Source organism: Tachypleus tridentatus, chromosome 6, assembly GCF_004210375.1.
Source record: "Tachypleus tridentatus isolate NWPU-2018 chromosome 6, ASM421037v1, whole genome shotgun sequence".
In the NCBI taxonomy this organism is placed as follows: Eukaryota; Metazoa; Arthropoda; class Merostomata; order Xiphosura; family Limulidae; genus Tachypleus; species Tachypleus tridentatus.
The window spans coordinates 53,410,392-53,437,653 of NC_134830.1; the positions used below are offsets into that span (position 1 = coordinate 53,410,392).

A 27,262-nucleotide genomic window follows, 5' to 3' on the forward strand; every position below is an offset into this window, starting at 1 on the left:
CATAACACACAAAAATAACAATAGTTTATGAAATGTTAACCTACTCATCATTAATTTGCATTTTTGGTGCTAATATAAAAGTTGAAAGTTACAGAGCAGGATATTTTAATTATAACTGTAAATAAAGGTTCCATGTAAAATGTGTTATTACTTACTTGTAACTTAAAAATAGAATAAAAAGTTTCCAAAGAAACGTTTAAAAGTGTGCATTTTAGAATAATTAGTTTTGTGAAAGAAAAAAAAAGTTATACCCTCAAATTTTGTTTTCCCAATTTATAATTTTGGCAGTATTATAGCTTTATTTTATGTAGTAAATAAGAGTAGATACCCCATCATAGTAGTCAATATGATATGATTTGTATCTAGATACAGAAGTTTTATGAACAGTTTGTTACAAAGTTTGACAGTCTTGTCTGTACTTTATCTATATTGTCTTATTTAAGTACTTCACACTTTACAGTTATTTTTGAAATTGCCAAGTGTGATCAACTAAATTAGCAGCTGGAAAGAGAAGTAAAATAGAAAAATGTTAATACCTATTTTGATATTGTCTATTTATGTTACTTTTCATGTAATGTTTTTGATAAAGGAAGTCAACATGTAGTACTCATCTTTTATTGAATCATTAAATTTTTAGCACAAATTTTGATTCTTTCCATACAGAAAACCTGTAATGTTTACTGAAAGCATGCCAGATTTCATAGATACATAAATCGTATTGTATCAGACGATGCATCAATACAATCGTATGACAGGTTCACAATATGATACTCGTATTGTGTTACTGTATCATCACGTATTTAGTGGTAAATTGATAAGATTTATTGTTAATTTACTTCGGATTTAAAAATGAAAAAAACCAATCATATTACTGATAAACATCAGATTCAACTGGTCTTTTTATATTCTCATATATAATGTGAAAAATACTTTTTACACTAAATCTAAAAGTTTTATACATGAAAATTGCACACACTGAAACTTAAGTTCTGAGAAATAACTATTGACTATGAATTACTGTTTCAATTTAAAGGCAGGAGAAAACCTGTTAAAATTAGGTGAAACACAACATGATGAATAGTAGTTATGCTTTATGTATTTCCACCAATTAGATCTGTCTAACCAGCAATTTCTAAACTAATGAGTGCACAGTGGAACCAAGTTTAATTTTTGTGGGTTTTCAGTGTTCATGTGTATTATCTGAAACCAGTCTAATGTTGAACTTTAGTGAATACTGAATTAATTTGAATTTGATGCATCCAGACCAACTTAACTTGAAAAGGGTGAAATTTGGTATATTCTCACATCTAGATCAACTAACTTGGAAAATGAAACTTTATGTACAGTGGAATCCCTCTAAAGCAGCCACCTTTGGAACTGAGACAAACTGGCCTGATTAGAGGGGTTCTACTGTACATAATTAGGGATTATGTAAACAAAAAAAGGGACTGATTGAATGACAGCTTTCAAGGGGTGGCCACTTAGAGGAGTTCCACTGTGTTCTCACATCTAGATCCACTTATTTGGAAAGATTGACTCTTGGTGTATTCTCATACTTAAATCTACTTACTTGAAAAGCATGAAACTTGGTGTATTCTCATATCTAGATCTACTTACTTGGAAAGTGTGAAATTAAGTGTATTCTCACATCAAGATCTACTTACTTGGAAAGTGTGAAATTAAGTGTATTCTCACATCAAGATCTACTTATTTGGAAAGCATGAAACTTTGTGTATTCTCATATCTAGATCTACTTACTTGCCAAGTGTGAAATTTGGTGTATTCTCACATTTAGATCTACTTACTTGGAAAGCATGAAACTTTGTGTATTCTCACATCTAGATCTACTTACTTCAAATGTGTGAAACTTAGTACTCTCACATCTAGACTTACTTACTTGAAAAGTGAAACTTGGAGTATTCTCACATCTAGATCTACTTACTTGGAAAGTGCAAAACCATTCAAAACACAAATGAATAAATGTTAATGCAACTGGAGTTCATTTTCAATTGATCCAACAAGAAAGATAGAAAAAACAAGAATAAAAGTTGTGACTAAACTGGACACTCATAAGTCTTGAATATTCAGATTATTCTCACTGCAAGAACTTTGTTTTATGAGATGTTAATCAAGCTATTGTCTCCTCTCATATTCTCATCTTGTGAACCAGTTTTAGGAGGAGGGAGTTAAAATTTATCTAGGGACAAGTAATAATCATCTCTTCACTCCCAAACATAATGTTGAATTAAGCCAGTTTTAAGGTTTTTCATCAGTGTCATCCCTCTGTTTATGTGAGAGATCTTCCTGAGCTGATGTCCATGGAAAGATTTCACAAACTTCTCTTCTAATAGGATTTTGTCAGGGTTGACTGATTAAACATTGATGAGCTACTCAAAAGCCTTCATATAATATAGTAAACAATAAGTTTTGATTACAATAATTAGAAAATAAAAATTAATTGATTACAAAACCGGACAACCTTCCAACAAACCGAGACTATTCAATTTATCAGGGTTTTGTGATTTGTTTTTTAAAACAAATGCAAATAAAATAATTTGATTTAATTGAATATGAGCTGTTAATTAATTAATTTTTAGATAAGAAACCATTTTTCTTCTTTTGTATAATTGTACTATTTATATTTTAGTGTGAATTGAATAATCTTTCTCAATTTATTGTTTAGGTTCATCATCAGAAATTGCATTACTACATTCTTTTTGATTTATATTGCTTGCATATGAACTAAAAACTTCACTTGCATTCTTACTGCTAATTGATAAGTCTAGAGGAATAACATCACCATGACCTGAGGTCGTCAAATCTAATGGCTGATCCTCTTGGTAATGAGAATGTTGAAAGTATGTGTATGAAGTACAAGGAGGACACTTCTCCATGGTAACATCCCATTCGTAGACATAAGGCTTAGCATGATAACTTTCACTAACTAATGGAATGTCCCATTCACTTACATAAGGCTTAACCTGGTAATTCCCACTAACTAATAAGCTGTTTCCAACATTTTTTGAGAGGTTTAGGGGGTTAGCAGAATCTCTTTCATATAATTTCTTAAGATAGCAAGTTCTGCACTGATCAGACGTTTCATTACTATCATGTAACATTTCTTTTACCATCAAGTTTTCATTACCTTTACTATGTGTGTGTTTGCTAGTTTGAGAATGTTCCACATAGTTTTCAGCTCCTCTGCCCAATAGCTTCTGTTTCTTCTGAGTCTGGATTGTAGAAGAACCAGAGATATCACTATATTTGTAGAACGACTGTCTTTGGAAGCAACTGGGCATGTTTGTTTTAGACAAAATACTTCCTGTTTGTAAATTTTTCCAGTTTTTGCTCTGCAAGATTTCTCTCATAGCTTTATTTCTACTTACTTCTGTTAAACTTGTGTTTTGGAATGCTTGATTCTGTTTGATTGAAGCTGCAACAGTTTGTGAATATTTCTGCTTAGGACTTGCAAGGTGTAAATTGCTAGGAAGGAGAACAATTTACAAGTGTTAAAGAAATTGAAGCTCTTTGTAAATAATGACAAGGTTTACTGTGATTAAAATGAGGGTAAATATTGTTTAATTTTAAATGTCTTAGCAATATTCTGTTAGGTCAGTAATATGTAACAATGGTTGTGTTTTTTTACATATTTGAAGTTATATTAGAAAAACTGCAGTCAATAATATTACCCTTTTAGAAACTAGAATCTAGTACAGTAAAGCTACATACGTAGAATGTAAGTTTATGGAGAATGAAATTTGCTACAATAAAGCTAGAGAAGGGTTTTTAGATACAAATTAAACTCCATTAGGATTATATATGCAGAGAAGTTTAGATGAAAGCTGGAATTAATTAAGAGAATGTGTACAAAAGTTTAGATAAAAGTGGAATCTGTTAACAACGTAAACAGAGGTTCAGATTATGACTCGAATCTGGTAAGCAAATGCAAAAATTTTTTTTAAAGATATAGCTTTGTTTGTTTAACAAGAAGAGTTAAAGCTGGTAATAAAGATATTTCTTACATTTACTTAAAGGAAGTTTGAAGTTGTCACAATAAAAAATTTGCCAAAATTGAGATAATTCGTACCTTGAGTTAAAGCAAGAGTCATCAGATGAGTTATTTAATGGTTCTAGGTGCAAATCTTCATTCAGAAACTGGTCAACTGATGGTAAATCAGCAAGAGCCTGTCTCAGCGTCTGATCATTTTCCATGTTAAGTAACATATCTCTGTGACTTCTGGTAGTGAGGTGCTGTAAATAATATTTAATTCTGGTTTAAGAACTTTGTAATGTTCAAAGTACACTCTTTCTCTTGAGATATGGTGATGAATTCTGATGTATATTTTCAGCTGTAGATTTTACAAAGAGCAGAAGTTTACAACTGATGTTAACAAATGTGATACATGAAACATGATTTAAACAGTATAACTTTTGTCATTGTATATGCACTGTCTGTTAATTATTTTATTTAATCTAAATTTGAATATTGTATTTTTTTAGATACTGAATGGTCCCTGTACTAGGATCCTTCACCCACACATTACTAAACACAACATTTATTTGCTTATATAAAACACACAAAATTTGCACAATATGTGAGGTGATTGCTTAAGCTTTTAAAATATAGATATATTTCTAACATTGTTAGTCTAAAATATAGAATATGAGCAAGAATCTCTTTGACTTTAAAATGGACATGATGGCAGATGCCCAGTGTCAGGGGTACTGTTAAAGAAACATTTTGTTCATGACCATTTTTAAATCCATCTGTTGCCAGAGACCATTAACATTGACAAAGGAATATGTGCACCAACTAACAGTACAACAGAAAAGATTGAATAAATTTGTAACAAGTAACACATGTGGTTTTGTTTTGAATTTCGCACAAAGCTACACGAGGGCTATCTGCACAACACGTGTCTGTTTCATACAACATTTGCCAGGAGTTGGTTACTTCACATGCAACTAGTGGTACTCAGACTACAGACTGTCAACAAGGAATGAACAGAAATGCATAATCCACCTTCATAAGCCACACTTCATTTTCTTCTGCACTGTTAGTAGGACAAAAATATAATGAATAATGTGTTTTTCTAGCATTTTAAGCAGCTGATGTTAATGTAGATGAATGTGAAACAGTTCACAGCAGAAGTTTGGTTCTTCAATTGTGATGTAATGGTGAATATGCTCCAAAGTATACATGACCTTTGTTGTTAATTAAGTCCATTCAAAATGTTCCATTTTAACCTCAATGGACAAAGACTCTTCCCAGACAGTAGTATAGTAATGCAATAAACTCTATTGTCATAAAATAATATAGTATCATATGTAGGAGTTAAAAGAACAAAAACTACAGTAAATGGAACAAACTGTGAGAATTCTTGATATTGGAGAAACTAGTTTCTAAATATCAAAACTTCTGAATATTTTGTACTTACTCCAACTGTCTGAAATTGTTTTCATGAGATTGATGGAAAGTTCACATATCATTTCTGTAAACAAAATCACTGGATTGTAATCCAATACAGAGCATATATTGAATGAACTTAACCATTTTTCTGCTATAATCTAATGACTTTTCTATTTAATGAAAGAATTGTAATTGAATGAGACATCCTTCAGAAGTTTGTAGTTCTTATGCTCTGCAAGTTAGATAACTCAATATTAGATTAGGAAGGAACCTAATAAAATGGCCAGTTTGTAGCTCATGGATGTGCCAAGCTAATACACAACTTGAAACACTATTATACACATTTCGATTATTACAATATCTTCAGCTTGTAGATAAAAATTTGAAACAGGGAGTACATACCTTCTGTTTGTTAACATAACAACAACCACAAAGCTCACAGTATCCGTTGGTAAAAGGCCCTCTGTTTCTCCACTTAGTTGTTTTCAGGTTCACCTTACTATAATTTAAACAATACCTTAGTAAGTTTCACATATAATAAAAATACTTGAAGTGTTAACTGACTCTTTAAATCTTATATAAGGTATAAGGAATACATAAAATTATTAAACTTCTAGTGATGCAGTGAAATATGTTAAAATGGAAACTGTTCCACACGGTTCTAAAGATATACATTTTTATAGTTTATTTCCCTTTTAGTTTTTTTTAAATCAGAGCCCACTGTAAAGGTAATTAAACAAACTCAGTTAGTTTTAAACCACAGGAAACTAGTTTTACTACATGGATATGATAAAACATGCTTTGAAGTAAGATATTAGTTTTTAGTTTCACTTATGCTTTCAAAGTATCTTCTTTTCCATCTAATTGGACAGTGACAATCTTGTATTTACTACTTTCAATGCTTTTAGTCCTAGTCAAAGTAAGGAGTAACAACTAGTCCTGACACTGACCACACTGCTGCTGCTAGTTATAGGTTGTGAGTTCATATTGTTATAATTGGATCTGGTAAAAAAGTATCTTCAGTTACTTTCCTTAGTGTTCCATCAGTAATCATGTTGTTCTTTTTGAAAGAGCTAATATGTGCTTCAGTCTTCCTGTGTGAATATTCAGGTTACAACAATAGTTGGTCAGCATGCAATCAGATCATAACTTAGATTGCAGCAGTTTGATTTATTCAGTTATTGGCAATTTAGTTTATGAAATAGTGAGGAAAAGTTTCAACTTACATGTGCAGGTTTTTATTTTGTTGTTAACAGTTCCAACAAGCATACATAGTGTTGGTTATGTTTAATCCTCACAATTGCAAGTTTTTTCAATGCACAACTACTAAATCAATAATTTATGTCTATTAACCCTCTTTTCTCCATGGCTTAAAAAGTTTATTTTAACCTTAATATGGTAATCATTTAGGTTTACTAAAATCTATTTAATATCTTAAGCTAGTTGGAAATTCTGGTGTCTCTAGGTGATTCATTCCTCTTTTTCACTGCTAGCTATGTTTAAATTGTTTAGATGAACAAAGCAGATCTAATTTTAACATGGGTATGTATTTACCCATTTACATTTATACAAATGGTCAGTGAAGTTTAACTGAAGGTTGTGCAGAAAGTGAGATTATTAGAACTGTTACCAATGTGATGTTACTGATAAAAGTTTATCACTGAACAAGTTTGCATAATTTAACACTTTAATAAATTTAGATTACAGCCAGTTAGGGTTTCAGAGTTGGTGTTCCAGACTTGGTTAGGGGAGGATTATGATCGTTTAACAAAAGACTCCTCAACTTTGACCCAGAAGACTTCGTTGTCCAAGATAAGTCATGACCACTTTAAGGGAGGTATGAAATTTTCAAAGGTTATCAGAACTTGGAAGGCCAGATATGCCAATCAAGACTTTTAAGCCAAAATTTGATGGAGTTCCCAAATGTTTTTATGACAGTCTCAAAGAATCACTTCTTTATCATGTTTCTGGATGGTAATGAACAGTTTGTGTGTGTGTGTGTGTGTTTGTGAAGGAGATGGAACCATGGACATGCTTTAAATATTTGCATTGCATCACAGCTTCAAGATGACTCCTTGATAAAGGATCAAAGTAAAACTAAAGACTATGAAAGAGTCAGGGTATTTTTCAGACTAATCATGGTGGTACTAGTGTTTGTTGAAACATCAAGGAACCCTAAAATATAATTCACATCTAGGACCCCTGATATTCGTGATGGTAAAGGAATTAAGAAGTCCACATCTAGTCAACCATCACAATAAAGGATTGGTGTGAATGCTTCTATCATTATTAGTTCAAAGTACATATATGGTGGATAGGTTGACAATACAATTGTGATTAGATTGGAAGATGTAGAAGTGAACAGTAACTAGCCAACCAATAAAGACTTTCAGTTACTGTCAGTGGTGAGTTTGGGCCATTTTCTGTTCTTGCTAGCAGTTATCGAGTATAATTTTGCTTCCCTGCTGTTGTAAAGTTACAAAAAAGTGTATAATTTATTTTTTCTACAGAGCAACAGACTGAATAAGATACAGTCACCAGTTAATAAGTTAATATAAGAATTTAATGTTGATCAACAGATGTTTCAAACCTGACATTAATGCAATGATAAATATTGACTCATGAGTTCCAGTAGGCCTTTTTGAGAAGTAGAAGGTATCAGATAATATTGCTGGAGCACTGATGAGTTATGATAGACCTCGTACCATCATATAGGTGTGAAAACCTTGACCAATTTGATTAATAATTATGTTCATCTAGTGTAAAGACATACCTGCTTGTCATTATAATGTCTTTCTTTTCAGCTACAAAACCACCAGTCACGTGGTCCTTACACATATTAGGTTTTAAAGTTGAGAATGGACAAGATCCTTTTGAAGTGGTGAAATCCATTTCAGGCCACTGTCCAAGAAGCTTATACAGTGTTCGGTAATAGCTGTGTAGGTTGTCAATATTTAGAGATTAAAGTATGAATCAATAAAAATCACATTTTACATAATAAAGTAAAATATTTTTCACAAAAAGCATGTGAGAGAAAGATACTTGATAAGCCTCGCTGATGTTGTTATGAACAATAATTGAAGTGATGTAAGTTAAATATTTCTGAAAATATCACAAATACTACTTGTATGCAAAAACTGGTACACCATGTATGTGTATGCTTGGCTTGATAAAACTATGGATGTTTTTACACTTTACATGTAACAGTCATCTAAGTCAAAGTCTATTGCTTTTTCTGTCAGTTTTTTCTCACAGACTGTTATATCTTAATTGAAGTGAGTAGAATTCTGTGTACACAGTTTTTATTCTATTGTCTTTTGCCGGTAATTAGAAAACACATATAAAAAGTTTCGTTACTCATGAATTTATAGTATGCACTGGTTAAAAGATTAATTTGTTCTTTGAGTAGTACAGAACAATGATCACATCTATATTTTAACACCATACAGAAAGTCTGTCACACTAGCACACCTGACCCATGGATGTGGTCCTTGAGTGTTGAAAGTTTGTTGGTTTGGCATTTTATGGCACAAAGCAACTAGGCTATCTGCACCAAACATCCAGTTAAAAGTAAAGTAAATGTATTAAAATTTGTAAAAAGGATTCAAGGTAAAACAAAGTTTAATTTTTTAATTAAAAAGTTAAATAGCATGAAACCCAATTTTTATATCTAGTTTACAGCAGTATGAGAGAAATTACAGTTAATACTAGTTTTAAAGAACTATCTGTAGTATAATTGTAATTATCATAACTCGCCAGGATGACTAACGGGTAAGTTCAAACATCAGCATTAGTCACCTGAAGTTGGCCTTTCCAAGTCCTGTTTTGAGTTATTTGATGTTATGGCCATTTTCTAATTTCATATCAAACTAGTTGTACTTCAAAAAGAAATGACATTAAAAAAGGTCTAATTTATGAATTAAAAACTTAAATAATGTTAAAAAGGTTAATGGCCTTTAAAAAACTAAAAACATTTGTAAGGTGGACAGTGTCACCATTGCTGATGACACAATCCAACGTTATGGGTAAACTTTAGGGCAAAACAAGTCTAAAATGGTGCCATCATTGAGAGTCGTAACAATGGAAAAACAGTAAAATGTGACTTATTATGACCTGAGTGTCACACAGACAACACACTGGTGCATCAGTCCCAGATAAAAGAAACAATGAGTTAAGAAACCAATGTGTAGTCTAGTTAAAACAACTTTCTCTTTCAGATCTTTATGGAAGCAAGATGGCCAAAGTCCAATAGAGGGTTTTATTTGGAAAAGCTTGTTTTTGTGTTTCTCACTCCAACTCAACTGCCAGCCTTGAATACTGGACCATAGTCCATGTATGGGACAGGTAGAGCAGATAGACTTAGCTGCAGTGTCGGCGAGCTCATTCCTGCGAATACTAACATAACCCAATATCCAGAAAAACTGGACAGAAGTAGATGTTAAAGAGAAATGGGTCAGTCAGTTTTGAATATCTGTGAGAACAGGATGTGATCCAATGTGAAGCGATTCTGATTGATGTTTCAAGTTGAACCAGGTGGTCTATGGTAGGTAGAGCACTGTCTTCAGAACCCACACTGAATGGGTGAGAGGAGGTTGTTTGATTCTAGGAACCAAACAAGATGAGCATTAACCATCCTCTCTAAAATCTTACAGAGATAGTTTGTCAAAGCAATTGGATGGTAGTTTAAAGGAATGTTGGGATCCTTCTCAGGTTCAGGAAAAAGGGAACACAATATCATGGTGCCAAGCATCAGGAAAAACATTCTTCTGCCAGATACGGTTAAAAACTACCAGAAGAATAGCAAGAAAAGCAGGATAGCAATGGCGTACCATCTCGTAATGAATATCATCAGGTCTGACTGACGAAGAACAAGTTTAAGTTCCACCAGTGCAAGGGGGCGATTATAGTCATAGAGACAATCAGCCCAAAGAGAAAAAGGCAGTTGTTTTGCCTATGTTTTGATGGCTAAGAAGATGGGGGATGAGGCAGAAGTACTAGATGCATGAGAAAATCTTTTGTCAAGAGTATTGGCAATGCTCTAGGCATCAGCAACTTCCTGGACATCAGAGAACAAGATTGAAAGGAGGGCAGAAGTATAATGACCACTAACCTTTCGAATTTTGTCCCATATGACTTTCGAACTGGTGGTAGAAGAAATGCTAGAGGCATTTTTAATCCAAGATTCCTTCTGGCTTTGATGTCTGACCTGCTGAACATGTGCACAGGCCTACTGAAATGCAATGCAGTTTAAAAATGTAGGACACCTACGAAAGGTATTCCAACCCCATTTTTTAGCTTTTCTTGTTATATGGCAGACAATATTCCAACAAGGACAATGATACTGTGGGAAATATGTTGAGGTTTTGAAAATGCACTGAGCAGCTGCCTGGACAATACAGTCAGTTACTACTGACACACAGTCATCTACCAATGGCAGGATCAAGTTTTGAGAGAGCAGTGAAAGAAGGCCAGTTAGCCTCATCCAACTTCCATTGCGATACAAGGGTCAAATGGCATCAACAATGGCCAATCTTTCTTAAAATAAAAGGAAAATGATCACTGTCTCATGGATTACTGTCGACTCTCCAAGAAAAGTAAGTGAAAGGTGAAGGGGAACAGACAGAAAGATCTATAGCAGTAAAAAACTGACTAGGTGCATGAAAATAAGTATAAGAACCAGTACTGAAGACGGACAGGTCGTGTCCAAGAGCATATGTTGTATAGCATGACCCCTCTCATCAATACTAGCACCACTCCAAAGGGGTTTATGTCCATTAAAATACCCCACTAATAAAAAAGGGGATGGTAACTGCTCAATGAGGGCATCAAGGTTTGACTGATTATAGATCTTTTCAGGAGACAGGTAGAGAGAACAAATAGTAATGGTACGACCCAAGAAAACACGGATGACTACAACCTCCAAGGATGTATCAAGTGACAAAGACAGGGTGGATACATGCTAATCAACCAACAATGCCACCCCACCATGCACTCATCCATCACATGACCTGTCATTTCTGTACAAGGAAAACTGCCAAAGGGTGACTGTATCAGCAGGTTTCAGAAGTGTTTCCTGTAAGGAGAGGCACACAGGATGATAAGAATCAATCAAAACCTTAATGTCTTCAATATCTGATCAAAAATCTTGACAATTCCACTGGATCAGAGTGGCCATTGTTATTTATGTGAAAGAGAATGTGGTGGGGAGAGCTTCTGTGTGCAACCATGTTTTTCTTTATTGAACGAAGATCTATCAATTTTCATGGATCCTATCCTGGTCGAGTAGGCAGGTCTCTGTCTGCCAACAAAGATTCCAATGACTGAGGGCGTGAACGAATGGTCAGTTTACTTCTCAGGGCTACAGAAGAGGATGAATCCAAGGAAACACTTGAACCTGAAGGAAGTGAAACTGGGCAGTGACTGGAAGGAATGGTAGGGATAGAGATGGAAGCAGACATAGATGTGTCAATTTTTTTAAATATAGAGGGCACAAGGTTCTTAAGATGTTTTGCAAACAACTCTTTTGGAAGCATGGAAAGATCTGTCTGCACTCCCACTATAGTAGTGGAATGGAGTGCAGCAGCATATGACGGAGATGGAGTTGGGGACAATAATTTCTGGGCTTTTGGGTAGTAAATATTATGAACTGTCTTTAAGCATTGCACTTCTTTCTCTTCTACCTATTTAGGGCAAGAAATAGAGTAAGAAAGGGGTGTGGACCACTACAGTTAACACAATGTGGTTGCACGTTGCTCTTATAAGCATTGTGGTCTTTACCACCACAACTAGCACATATCAAAGAACTATGACATGATGTTTTTGAGTGACCAAAATGCTGACACTGGAAACATCTGAGAGAGTTAGAAATGTAAGGCCGTACCTTGCAGTTCAGATAACCTACTTTGACTGTGGCAGGAGGACTTGGTGATGTAAATGTTGGTAGGATTCATAATTCTGTCTTTACGAGTGAAGATTTGGCACACCACAGTAACGTCTTGGCTGGAGAAACCAGCAAGGATTTCCTACTTGGGAATGTTGTTTAAATCCTTCTCAACTATAACTCTTCTGGAAGAATTCAAAGTCACATGGGGAATAACCTCAATGGGTATATCCCTAATGCCCTTTGATTTCAAGAGGAGTTTGGTGTGTTGTGGTGAAGATGTTTCCACCAAAATGTCTCCAGAGTGCAACTTCTTTACTGACTTTGAGGAGCCAGCAAGTCCCTCTATTCCCTTCTGAATGAAAAATGGAGACATCTGCCCCAAGGATTTCTCAGATAAGGAATGGATAATCAGAAATTGAGGTGCAGAATCTGGCTGTAATATTGACTGTACAACAGAGTCATCCAAGCATGGTTGTTTTCCAATGATCTGTTATTTTTCAATTTTTTCATTTTTATTTATTTTGTTACAAAGAGGGGGTATCCATAACAAAGAAACTACATTTCAGTACTCACTGACCCCACCCACCATGGAGCCCTATGAGGGGATGTGAGGGGATGCACTACAGTGCCAAATGAGGACACTGCAGCAAGGCCAGGGTTTAGTGAGCACTTTACCCAAACACCAGCATCAGATACAATGTCCAGAACATCCAACATTGGTACTTGGTTGACCCTAGCCCAAGTGAATCAACCAACTGACCCTAGGGGGGCCTCCCCAAGGCTGCCCATCTGTAAGAATTAAAGGCCAAAGTGGTGTGTTACAATTGGACCCCTCAATCATCAGGACCCTCTCCTCCCCTTCATGGGTCACCACAAATGGCAAACACGTGGACAGATGTTTAAATCCCAGAGGTGGTAAACTGAAACAACAGAACCTTCCCTGGGAGGTCCTCTCACCATGTACAGGAATCCACATCGAGAGGCCAAATATTGAAAGGACCCCTTAGGTAAAGTATGAGTTACACAAATTAAAAAAAAAACACTGAGCAACCCATCAAATACCTCATATTTTAAAGAAGCAAAGTATTAGCTATATGTATATTACTTGCATTATTTAGTATGTAACTCTAACAGTATGGTGAACAGTGAACAGATGTTATATGCTCCAGCATTTAAATTGGATCATAGACTCTTAATCATCAATCTGGCCTAGAAGTGACAAACAACAGTGGAAACCATTACAATGAACAATTAATGGCTTAAACATCTGAATTTTGGTGAAAAACAAGGGAAACTATTTACTTTCCTGATAATAACATAAAACTATGGTCACATAAAAATATCAGTTAAAAACAAAAAACAATACCTTTCTATAAAGTGTACATCATTATTACTAATAACATATATATTAAGAAATGTATTACTTCAATTTAACCATTAAAGATTTTCTTCATCTTGTTCTGTAGAATATGATTTATTATAAAAACATCACTTAATGTTGATCATACTTACTGTTTGATATCTTCTACTTTTATAAATATATTCTTCAACCTGGTAAGTTCAATATTGGTTTTAGTGTATTTTTTCTTTTCATTCTCCTAAAAGACAGGATTAGGTATTATTAAAACATCCATAACCCAAATAGAAAATGAAATGTCTTATAATGAATTTTGATCTGATGTGTGTTTATATATTACAAATGTAAAGATAATATATAAAAAGAAATTATATTTGCTATGAGTTTTATCTCCAACAAAATGTACAACATTTTTTTTAAATTCATTGAATTAACTGTATCACAGGTAATGATGTATTCATTCCTTCTCTTAAAAGTATATGTGAATTATTAGAAGTTTTAAGGGTATAGGTGGGAATGACTTATAGTGAAATATATTAGGATGGTTACATTTCATTTCTTCTTTAAGAATTAGAACAACTTTTAAGGGTAGCTGTGGCGTGGCATGGCTAAGTGAGTTAAGGTGTTTGACTCATAATCAGAGGATCGCAGGTTTGAATCCCTGTCACACCAAACATGTTCGCCATTTCAGTTGTGAGTGCATTATAATGTGACAGTCAATCCCACTATTCATTGGTACAAGAGTAGCCAAAGAGTTGGCAGTGGGTAGTGATGACCAGTTGGCTTCCCTCTAGTCTTACACTGCAAAATTAGGGATAGCTAGTGCAGATAGCCCTCATGTAGCTTTGCACGAAATTCAAAAACAAACAAACAAACAAGGGTAACTGCTTTTCCACAACTGGCTGCAGACAATGAAAGACAGCAGGAGTTGAGATGGGGCTATAAACATTCAACTCCATATCCTTAACTGATTTTCCATGATTTTGTCTGGCAGGTGAGATATCCCTGATACATTTGATTGCCGTTGTTGATATTATTTGATATTGTTAACATAGACAATATCTGTTGCAACTTCAGGATGGTGATTATGATTACAACAGATTATGCAAAGAACTTCTTAATACTTATTTAATATATATACAACAAAACCAGAAGAAACAATTAAGGAGCTAACATTGGAAAATAAATTGCTGTAAAAATGATAAACAATATACATGTCGATAAGAAATTTACACATCATATTTACAGCTTTTAAGGAACATTGAAATTACACAAAATCTATTTTTTTTAGGTAACCAGACACCTTTGATTTTCTGCACAGTTTCTGCCTAAGGCTTTACTTCTTGATAAGGTAACAGCTTTTAAAAATTTTGCAAACTCAATACCTCTGTAAAATAAACTTAAGATACCTTTTGCTGATCAGGTACATTAAGCAGGGATTTTTTCTTCAGCTTATCCAACCATTTTAACACACTATCAAGGTTGATAACTTTAATTCCCCACCGGTTACAAAACTCCAACATGTCAGTGGTTCCTTTCTTTAAAAAAAAGAGAAAAAGTTTTATCTAAATCAAGAACATCTACCAAAGGGTGTCAGTCTTGTCACACAAACTTGCACTTCCATAATTACAAAACCATAAATATAAGAACTTGCATGTAAAACAAATAAATTCAGACACCCTTATACAAAATTGAGCAAATTATTTCAAAATGAGTTTAAAAGAGACAAATCAGCAAATAACATGAAAACCACAGGTGATATAAAGTTGTGATGGAATGGCATATATCACACCCTAGGTACTGTAATACTCATAAAAACTGACTGCTTTTGAGAAGGGTGTGTAAAAGCACTTTCTAGTGTAAAATATTCATACACACAAAACAGAAACATGTATTAGATCAATGCTATCTCTTCTATTTAATGGCATCAGAAAATAAAAATTAGTGACAAAAGCTGAACATGTGCTGTAAGCAACAGTACAGAACATAATCAAAAAGGACCTCCATCTGGAAATGTATCTCAGGACGGAGTATGTCGCTCTCATCAGCATCTATGTAATAAAATTCAGTGTCTGTGTGTCTGTTACATAACTCCTTCTAAACTGCTGGTTGCCTTGACATCTGAATAGTGCCAAACAAATTGTTTGGACTACAAGGTTTGCACACATAGATAAAACTTTTCACACAACCCCTTAGGAAATCCAGTATTCTACAAAAGCACTTAAATGGGGATTCATTGAAAGTGGATGCAAAATTTGTCATTTGTGATGATGAAAAACCCAGTTGAAGTAAAACTGTATCAGGATGGCTGGTATGGGCATTAACACTTTTACTAGTAAACCAGAGAACAACATTTCAACCTTCTTAGGTTATCTTCTGGTTAACAAAGAGAGAGTTTGCAAGTGACTGTTGCCAGACATATATGCTAGTGATAAGAGAGTAATTTGGTATGGAATTGTAGGGGGCATTGCAGTTAGATGTTAGGTTATTAATTAGTATAGGTATAAAGGTGTTCCTTTATATTGATTTAATTTTGTATTTAAAAACGGCTGGTATGGGTAGAGAAAGCACTAGTAGAGGAACAAACTCGACTAGTGCTTTCTCTACCCATACCAGCTGTTTTTAAATATATAGTTTTCTCTGCAAGTGGGTTTTCTTGTCATCATGGTTTAATTTTAGTTTTAGTTGTTGTATAACTGTGGCTTCTTTGATTTTGCATTTGTTTATATTTGTTTCCTTACTTAGTATCTAGGTGTTTTCTATGGTTATGTTGCATATATTTGATCTGAAGTGTTGCCAAATGTGTATAGGTGTTTGTGTTGTTTGAATCTGGTTTCCATTTTTCTGCTAATTTCTCCAATACAGAAGCTGTGGCAGTTACTGCAATGCATTTTATAAATAATGTTGGTGTTGTGTTTGCCAGTGTAGTTTTTACATAGTATGGACTTTAGTTTTGTCCCTGGTTTTTGAATAAATTTGATGTTTACTGGAATGTTGTGTTTTGTTATACATTTTTTCCAAATATTGGTTATTTTTTTTCACTGATCTTTGGAGAATATGGTATGCAGCAATGTAAGGTTTTGTAGTTTGTTGTATCTTGGGATATGGTACCTATTCTTCAAATTCTACATAAACATAGCTTCACTGTCTCTTATAATAACTATTTATTATTATGTAACAGTTTAATAAAACCATTGTTCAAATTTTTATGTTAATATTTTAAAGTATAAAGGGAAAATCACAATTGTTAGCTGTAATTAAATTATGAAATCACTGTTCTCCATAGTAATGCAATATCTAACTATAAAATAACACAAACCTTTAAAGTGTTTGATTCACACTAAAAGATACAAAATATTGTAGATCTAATAACTTGCATGATGGATGAGCCATGGAATATAATCTCTGAATCAGTATTGGAAATATGAAATACAGTTTATCTAGGATTCCTAAATGATGTACAAGATGCCATACAGGATCCTAGCTTTTTATTTGACATTAGAAGATTTCCATAATGACAAATTGGTATTACTGTTTAAGAAACAATTCTTGACTTGTGGTTATTGAGAGGGATTAGAAGAGATGATCATTTAGCAATCCAAATTTGGTCATTCATAGTCATTAAACAAATTTTTTGGCAAATCGTACAATTATGTAACTAAACTAACACAACATTTTAAGTTTCACTGAACTGAATGTATAAATCACATACTGATATTGTGTTACAAATGTTGACTTACTATGGTTTTGTTGGCTCTATCAACAAGGGCTTTCCCTCGATACTGTAATAAGACAAGAAGTTGTTTATGTAAATTACAGACAAGAGAAGTATATAAAAAGTAACAGAAACAGTTGTGGAAACACAGAAGTAATACTGAAACAAATAGCAAAAGCAATCAGATGAAGGTTTATTAACAGTACAACACATTATCATAGAAAAGTGATCAAGTTGTGTAATGCACTAATATCTTGTATATGAACCCTCTGTTTTTGGTTTGATTTACCCCTTCTCAGCACTGATTTTCAAGACATTTTATATCCACTGAAATAACGTGTGTTTAATTCTTCTTGAAATAACAATCACATTTGAGATACTTAACATCACTTTCAGGAAGTTTTGGTTTTCTACTTCATTCACTTGTTACTAATATTGTCAGTTTCATGAACCCTTTTCAGAGTCTTGTACACAACTCCTTTTCAACAAGGAGTCTTGCACGTAGCTCCTTTTAAATTTGGAGTTTTGTACTCAGCTCCTTTTAAACAAGGAGTCTTGCATGTAGCTCCTTTTAAACCTAGTCTTGTACACAGCTCCTCTGAAAACTCAGTTTTGTACACAGCACAGCTGCTTTTAAAACCCAGTCTTGTACCCAGTCTTGTACACAGCACAGCTGCTTTTAAAACCCAGTCTTGTACACAGCACAGCTCTTTTAAACCTAGTCTTGTACACAGCTCCTTTTAAAACTTAGTTTTGTACATAGCTCTTTTTAAATCTGGAGTCTTGTACACAGCTCTGTTTAAAACCCAGTCTTGTACACAGCACAGCTGCTTTTAAAACCCAGTCTTGTACTTTTAAAACTTAGTTTTGCATAGCTCTTTTAAACCTAGTCTTGTACACAGCTCTGTTTAAAACCTAGTTTTGTACACAGCACAGCTGCTTTTAAAACCCAGTCTTGTACACAGCATAGCTCTTTTTAAACCTAGTCTTGTACACAGCTCCTTTTAAAACTTAGTTTTGTACATAGCTCTTTCTAAATCTGGAGTCTTGTACACAGCTCTGTTTAAAACCCAGTCTTGTACACAGCACAGCTCCTTTAAAACCAAGTCATTTAATGAAACTCATTTTTATATGTTTGCATCTTTAAACACTGAATAATTATAGAATCATGAAATTTGTAACAACTTTTGATCATCATGACCTTGTGACGTTAGCATGCTAATCTTGGTTATAAACTATTCTTATAATGATGCTCCTGGTTGTTTATAAAACACAGAATCTGACTGTCACCATTAGCTGTTTAGCTGGCCTGAAAATCCAGGCCATTTTGAACTGACAGTGTGTGTGTTTTCCTATACCAAAGCCACATCTGGCTATCTGCAGCCCACTGAGGGAATCGAACCCTGATTTTAGCATTGCTGAGCACTGTACTATGAGGGGTTGACAGAGAAAACAGCTTGTCACTGCCAACTCTTCTGATTTCTCCAACCTAGATAGTAGATAGGGACTGAATTCCATTAGCATAGATGACGAGGCATTTGAATCCAGAGAGTCAAACCCTGATTTTAGCATTGTAAACTGACTTAGCACTGTACTAGCGAGGGGTTGACAGAGAGAAAACAGCTTGTCACTGCCAACTCTTGGGCTGTGATCATCTGAAAAACAGTGAAATTTGACAGTCACTCTTACAGTGTGCTCAAAGACCAAAAGTGCAGAGTGCAGTTTGAAACAAACCATAAATCTTTGGATTCACAGTCTGAACATGATAGCCTCTATGGACCCTGACCAATCAAAGAAAAAAAAAGCCATTAATTGTAATTAAGATAATCAATCCTATAACTTATTGCTAATACAAAATTTAATAAATATTAAAAAAGATAGAAGTAGAAACAGTTATCACTCCTCAATTTCCTTGGACTTTTTTATTTTTATTTAAATCTTCTATAAAATTTTTCAAACTGTATGCTTTTCTTCTTATTGAAATATTTATAAAAGTATAAGCTTGGATAAGATTTGTCTTCCCAAAACCTAAGTGACATTCATTTTTAAGTGTAAGGTGAATGAAATGGATGACTAATTTTTACCACCCAGTACTGCTAGTTATTTTATGTTAGATACTGCAATTATTAAAACACTTACTAAAAGTTGTTGTGCCCCCTTGGTCTGTAGTCCTGAAAAGTCTGGCATTAGAGGAGATGAAACACTTCCAGGCAGTCTATAAGAGTAAAACAAATTATGCATGTTAGAACCAATTTATCAAAAAGTGAAATAAAACTAAGATAAGAAAAAGTAACAGTTTAACTTTATGTTTATTGCTATTGCAACTGCACTGTTTTTGCAAGATGTGAGCACAAAATAAGTTAAAGTGGACCATTAATAGTTTAATCTACAACAACAAAACAGAAAATATTTTAAACCCAACCATGAGTTCAAAAATCAAAAGGAAATTTGATAATGTCCCAATGATAATAATATAAAAAAAAATAGATTTTGTAAGAGAAAAACATATTGTAACTGTTAATTACATTAAGGCCAAGATAAATGAATGTAATGTATTGTGCTCTCATTGAAAACTAGATATCTGTTACTTTGAGATGTCTCTACTTTCAGCTTCTGTTAAAACATTTTGTCGAAACACCCCTACATATCCTTTAAAAAATTCATGATGTTAGAAAAACACATAGGTTCAAGAAGTCTTGATAGAAATGAAATAAAAACTCTATAACCTGAGATCCTTTGAAAAAGTAGGCCTTTTTTCTTCAGGGCAAACATTTGAAGAAGAAAGGTCCACCTTTTGTAAGTGATTGGGCTATAGGGTTTTTATATCTTTCAAATATGGTATTCAAAATCATAATCCTCAACTGACAATTAAAATCTTCTGTGACAACCACTTCAGCGATGTAACATCTTTGGTAATAATTTACTCAATTTTGTTACACAAACTCCATGCATAATAAAATGGATGGTCATAAAACACTACAATAATGTGGAAACTGTTTGCTAACTACACTCCAGTGAAGTTTCAAGTGAACAGTGTACAACTCCATGTGATATTTCTCTGGCTACTGCATCAACTCCTTTGTCTTTTGCAAGTTAAATCCCTCACTGTAAGGTTTTATTTACTGCAAAAAAGGTGAAAGAGTGGGATGAAGTTTTCTTTCATTCTACACTAAAGACATTTCGTTGGTAAATAAGAATGCCAGAAGAAGAAAATGAAGTTTCCATGGGAACCAGCATGTTGACAAACCATTTGCTAAATATATCAGAATTGAGCCATATACTACTTTAGAAACAGGCAATATATAAACCAAAACATGGGTTGTAAAGGATTACACCTTAACTATAAGAGGTCTGTAGCTGGAGGGTTAATCTGTAGTGTTTTTTCTTCTGTGACAGTCTGACGGTTGTGGTGTTCGGTCCATGCTTTATCTCTCTTCTTAAGCTTTAAGTTAATGTACATCTTAGTTGCATAGTGTTATTTGTTTCATTATATTGTGTTTTGAATAATCTGAATATGAGCTCATTAGTTTATACACATACTAATGAAATAACTTTTATCACTAATTGGAAGTGAACTGTTTTGTGTTATTTTCAAGTTCAAAGTTTGAGGTCCTTAGTTTGTCCTAGGGCCTAAAACCAGTAATGCATACAAAAATGGATTATAAGCAGTTTAAAAAATCTGAAAGAAAATTAAATATTTATTTTGTAAAATATAACTAACAGCTAAATAAATCACGTAACCTGCCAGCGGACAGCTGCAGCAATTGAACATATTTAAAGCCATGCCAGTTAATATCTACCATTGACCAGCTGTAATAATTAAATACATTAAAAACCATGCTATTTACTTTAACAATTACCAATGGCCAGCTGTAATGAACACATTTAAAATCATGCTATTTAATATTTATCAGAATACAACTGTAACAATTAAAGTTTATTACTACACTAACTGACATCTATCAATGGATAACTGTAAAAATTAAGTTTATTTCTACACTAACTGATATCTATCAATGGATAACTGTAAAAATTAAGTTTATTGCTACACTAATATCTCTCAGTGGACAGGCATAACACTACAACATATTTAAAACCACACTAATTATAATAATAACTTTATGAATGTCCAATATTTTAATAGCTTGCAGTTATAATTATTAATGGTTTATTTCATTGAAAAGGCTTTTAACGCTTGCATATTTTAGGAGGTTACGATACTGTTCTTAAAGAATTCAAATAGATACACTAATGTGAAGGTTGCTATCTTGCACTGTGATTGAAGTTAGCATCTGCCAGTGAACAGTAGGTAAAACTTGATAATAACCAGGTCTTCTAACATTATGTGAATGAAAACAGATGCCAGCATTTTATCATCATGAATAAATTAAGAAAGGTTACTACTCCCCAGTACTGCAAACTGTTTGCATAAGATATTAATTACTCTCTAGCATGGCAGGCTGTTTACATAATAAGATATTAATTACTCTATTACGGCAGACTGTTTACATTATAAGATATTAATTACTCTCTATTACGGCAGACTGTTTACATTATAAGATATTAATTACTCTCTAGTACGGCAGACTGTTTATGTAATAAGAAATTAATTACTCTCCACTACAGCAAACTGTTTACATAATAAGATATTAATTACTCTCCAATAAAGCACACTGTTTATGTAATAAGATATTAATTACTTTCCAGTACAGCCAAACCTTTACATAATACTAAGTTTATTAAAACATTTCAAATGAAATAAGACAGGAAATTCCAACTTTTACCAGCAACAAAGTCAAAATAAATAAACCAATAATTTCTTAATCAGCTGAAATTCTGCCAGTAGCCAGCAAATTTTGAAAGTGGAATTAAAATTCCCACTGCTTCTCTGTTTTTTAAACTAAAATACACCCATCTGTCCCCCCCCATCCAAAAGGATGATCACATCAGAAATATTCCTTCATCAGTTAAAATGGTTACTAATAAATCATTTGTTTACCATTTCAGCAGTGTTTCTGTATCACATTGTAAGATTCCCAATGGAACCTATATCCTAGATTCTTCTTTCTTTTTTACTAGGCTTCCGCTAGCCATTAGCCATATCGCCATTGGCGAAAAGAAACGGCCTGTGGCTAAAAAATCTAGTGTTGGTTTCGCCACAGTGGCGAAAGATAATTTTTTGGTCTTGGATGGTCTTCCTTTATTTATTCTGCTCAAGTTTCAGTCTTAACAGCTTTCGTAGTTTTTATCGCCATCCACACCATTAATGATGACAAATGACCAGAGGCGCCCCCCAGCGAGTTGAAGAAACAAGAAACGTCTTTAAAAACTACCCCTTACTGTAATATATATTTTCTTTATATATGTATTTTTATGATTTCAGGGATATGACAACTAACAAATTAAATTTAAAAGAAACTTATTACTCAGCTGTACTAATGATTTCTTTTATTTTCATTTCTTATGCTACATGTCTGATTCTGCCCGTGGTACACAAACAGTAATCAGAGAAAACCTGACTTTCGTCAAACCAACACATGGTCTGTATCAAAGTGGAAATCCCAAGTTTCATTTGACATGTGTTTGAATTGAGATCATGACAACTCCTAGATCAGATAAAAGACATATAAACAGTTAGATATATCAAGTTTTTTTCAAAAGAAGGTTGAAGCAACATCAACTGATGGTGGGAAATCCACTTCCAAAAGAAAAGACAGCTCTGAAGAAACTGAAGCTTGCAGCAGTGATTAGACTGTCGGTGTGAAAAAAAATATATACCAGTGATTTTCACAGAGTTGTTAAAGAAACTTGGTTTTCACAGTTTCCTTGGCAGGAACATGTTTTCCAACAAAATACATTTCATTGCAAATTATGCAGGGACAAGAAGACAAATATTTATGCTACTACTGGGAAAACTGCTACTAAGCCTAAAAAAGACAACTTGGTGAAACAGCATGGTCAGAAAATCATTGCAGTGCAGTAGCATCACAAGTTTTGAGGAAGGACATGTCAATTGCTGCTGTGAATGTGTATGTGGGGTGTAAAGGTGGCATTCAGGCACAGATGGCCCCATTACTTGTACAAGCAAAGGAAGCCATCCCAACTGTAAAGTTTCATTCCCTCCTTTCACTACAAGTATTCAGTGTAAGAATATTCTTCATTTTAGTGTTAATAAGATACTTTCTGTTTTCTACAGTATTTTCTTAAAACAAAAGGCAATTTGCCAATTTTCTAAAAGTGAAACATTTTGAAAATATCTATCAAAAATTAAGTTGCTAGCCAACTCTTCCAAATATCTTTGTTTATTACTTTAATTGGTGGTCTTATTTCAAAACACAAGTTCTTATATATTTTTTAACAGGGAGTGACCTCTCTAAAGAAACTACAGACTCAGTTACAAAATGGAATAGAGAGCTTCATATACACCCACAGCCAGTCTCTGGATGATATGTACAGTGCACTAAATCATGTAGTTCAGGATGAAATGCAGGCAGACTTTTGGGCATTGTCTTTCCCATATTTTGCTCTTGAAGCAGATGAAGCAACTGATACAGGAAACACCTCTATACTGATAATTTATATCAGGTAACTTTCATCATTAGGTGAGGTTACAAGTCGATTCCTTGCTGTGCTTGAGCTGACCAACACTATCTACAACACAATGCACTCAGTCATGGCAGATTGAGGATTGTTTGATGTTGACTTGGTTGGACTTGCAACTGATGGTGCAAATGTCATGGTGGGAATAAAAACAAGTGTTGCTACAAAATTTAAGGAGGAATTCTCCTGGATAATAACAAGTCATTGTTTGGCACACAGATTACAGTTTGCAGCTGAAAAGGCAGCAGTACATTTCAGTTTTGAACCAGTTACAAAAAGCCTGAAATATTCTCCCAAGTTGTGTCAGGTTCTGGAAGAGAGCAAAGCATTGCATGAAGAGAAAAGCAACAAAATCAAGCACGTGTTATTCACACGATGGCACTTTTTTAATGATTCTATCCAAGCACTAGTCAACTGTATTGCATCTGTGATAAGCTGCCTGCAGGTCATAGCAATGGAGCGTGGTACTCAGGCGAGCCTTGCTACAGTCCAACAAATGTCATGTTACAGCTTTGTTATGATGACACATATTTTGGCTGATGCTGTTGGCATTCTTGGACTTTTGTCAAGATCTCTACAGAGAGCTGATTTATCTTGTAATCAGGCTAAAGCAATTATTGATGGATCAATTCTGTCAATTCAGTCACTGGTGCACATCCATGGTCCTTACACACAGACTGCACTGAAGGAATTCCCACAAGCTCCTGATGCCAGTGGTTACACTTCTTACAGATGCCATGACATCAAAGATATTGATAAACAAGAAGAAAAGCACAAATGAGCTGAGGAGTCATTTGTTGAAGAGGTGGTCACAAGACTACAAGTAGTATTCCCAGACACTAACATCATGTCATTTTTTTAATATTTAGCCCATGTCACAGCAGAGCAGTATCTGATGAGGATGATCTGAAGAAATTCATTCAGCACTTCTCTCCTTTCATCAATGAAGATGAGGCACTGACTGAATGGCTGCTACTAAGGAACATAATGGAACAGGATGTTCACAAAAACAGAAACATGAAGAGTTTCTACACGGAATACATCCACCAGACCTGTCAAACTTTTCCAAATCTGTCTCAGCTTGCAGCAATTGGATTAATAATTCCAGTTACATCTGTTGACTGTGATCGAGGAATTAGCAGGTACAACAGCATCAAAACAGATGCCAGGAGCAGTCTATCTGTGGCCAAGACAGAAATGTTACTGAACTTATCCATAGAGTCCAAACCTTCAGATCATTTTAACTTCAACTCTGCATTCAGATACTGGGTCACTCACAAAGACAGATGTGGGTACCATTCCCTGCTGAAGAAATGTGCTTTGGAACCTCAGGTGTCAACTTCTACCACATCTTCTGTTGAGAATGATTTGGCTGAAGAGCTGCCATTGGATTTATCTACTTACTAGTCATGCTACTGAATTCTAGTTTGAAGTCATTTTTTTTTGTTTCTGTGTTATTTTGAGAAATGTATCTCTATTTTCCTCTTCAGTATATTTATTTTGTTATTTTTGGCAGGGAAGATTGCTGGGGAATAAAAAAATAGAGGCTTCTCATATGCAAAGTAAGTGCTCTTAAAAACTCATATAAAGGGCTGCTAATTCACTCACCACACCTAGTAAAGCACTTTATAACAACTCCAACTATCACAATTTTTGCCCTATTGCTATGGGAAATATATAATCATGCAGGAAAATGTGCAAAAATGGAGGTAGTGAAACAAACTGGTTTAAAACAGGTTACGTTAAGATACTCCTCCAATGTTTGAATGACAGAAGGATCTCCACAGGATTTTATAATGGAGATGAAAGACTTTTGAATTCAACTGCTCAGGGTGAACATTCAGTTATTAGTGAGAAAGGTAGGGATGCTACAAATGGCACATATAACAATCACACTTTGCCTTAATATCAGTGATGCAGTTGTGTGGCTGTTAAATATGTATACATGTAGGTTATTGATGTAATTTTGTGATGCAGTGAAAATACTAGTATTGTTGTCTGTTACATCGCGTGACATGTCGAACACTCACTTTGAAACTGGTGAAAGTTATCAATTTTGCTACTATAAAACCACCGTGTGAGATTATTATTTAACAATTACAGATCCAAGTAGACTTCTTTCCATGTTACCATCAGGCTGGCTGCTCATTACCATTTGTATTCAAAGATGCAACAATGTTAGGCATACAAGACTATTCAGTTTTCTAGACATGGAATGTTGAAGACTGTGTTTTAAAAGAGTTAGTTGTGACAAATGTCATTACACAACTCCATACTAGTTGTACATTGTGCACAGTTAGAATGTTGTACTGGGCTTTGGTAATATTGTTGATTCCATGTTACTAAAATCTTCGATATTTTTCTTGTTACCTTCAGTGAGTCTTGTTCCACATCGTGTAGTTTTTAGCCTCAAACTTACAGTTTGAGATACAACTATGGTAATCCACAAACTAATGTAAGTGAATTTATCACAGATTGTACAGTAAGAAACAGAGTAGAGAAAAATAATTTGTCATATCAGTTGGATTTTAAAGTAATTGAATCAGCTAGTGTGGATGTTTGAGAAGATAATTATTTATTTTTAAATAAAACTGATAACCTATAGAGTAAAAAATTTATGTATGTATATTTGACTTATTTTGAATACATTACTTAAAATCAAATGGATTGTATGCTGTTTTCTTTATTGTTCAATTTTATTTTGAACAAATCACAGATACCTACTGCAGAAAAATCCCAACCCTCCATAAACATCACACCATGAAAAACAAGTAATGGTTCATGATCAGTTATCAACTGCCTTAAAAAACAAGCTGATTGAAATTCTCTTAAAGCTGTGTTTGGTTTGATTGTAAACTGCATAGGTGTGAAGGCTGTACTAATAATAAATGACCAATAAATATGTCATCCATCAATATGCCAATCAATGTAACAGCTCTTTCATTACAAAGGAAGGTTGTGTGATTGAGGTCTCTGCAAAGTGAGGAGACAGTTTGACACCCAAGAACTCAGTTACTGTTCACATAGGCCAAGGCAATTTAGAAAGTATACTATGTAAATATACCTAACATCTGCCTCAAAATGTAAACGTGTCTGATATTTATGTTTACTTCAAAGTCAGTAACAGTGTTAAAACACTAAAATGTCAATGGACAAATGTTCATATAATGTTTTGTTCAAATTTGGAAATGTGTGAATTACTTAAGGGTTATCAAGTTTCCTCATGACATAAACCAAAGAAAGTTGGAATGACTAAAATAAATATCCAAGTTTAAAATTAAGAAGCTCACATGCATT

At 34.0% G+C, this 27,262-nt stretch overlaps 1 protein-coding gene across 2 annotated transcripts in view; it reads right to left on the reverse strand.

The window, feature by feature from the left end:
- Positions 1-603: 603 nt before the first annotated feature.
- LOC143252527 (uncharacterized) overlaps positions 604-27,262 on the reverse strand; it is a 29,245-nt gene continuing 2,586 nt past the window's right edge. For both annotated transcript variants that reach the window (XM_076504809.1, XM_076504810.1), the window contains exons 4-11: positions 19,505-19,580; positions 17,391-17,432; positions 15,060-15,188; positions 13,806-13,891; positions 8,184-8,345; positions 5,813-5,909; positions 4,088-4,251; positions 604-3,483 (exon numbers count right to left, since the gene is read on the reverse strand). In XM_076504809.1, coding sequence (XP_076360924.1) covers positions 2,673-3,483; positions 4,088-4,251; positions 5,813-5,909; positions 8,184-8,345; positions 13,806-13,891; positions 15,060-15,188; positions 17,391-17,432; positions 19,505-19,580 — 1,567 coding nt within the window. In that variant the 3' untranslated portion in view covers positions 604-2,672. The remainder of the gene's footprint in view (positions 3,484-4,087; positions 4,252-5,812; positions 5,910-8,183; positions 8,346-13,805; positions 13,892-15,059; positions 15,189-17,390; positions 17,433-19,504; positions 19,581-27,262) is intronic.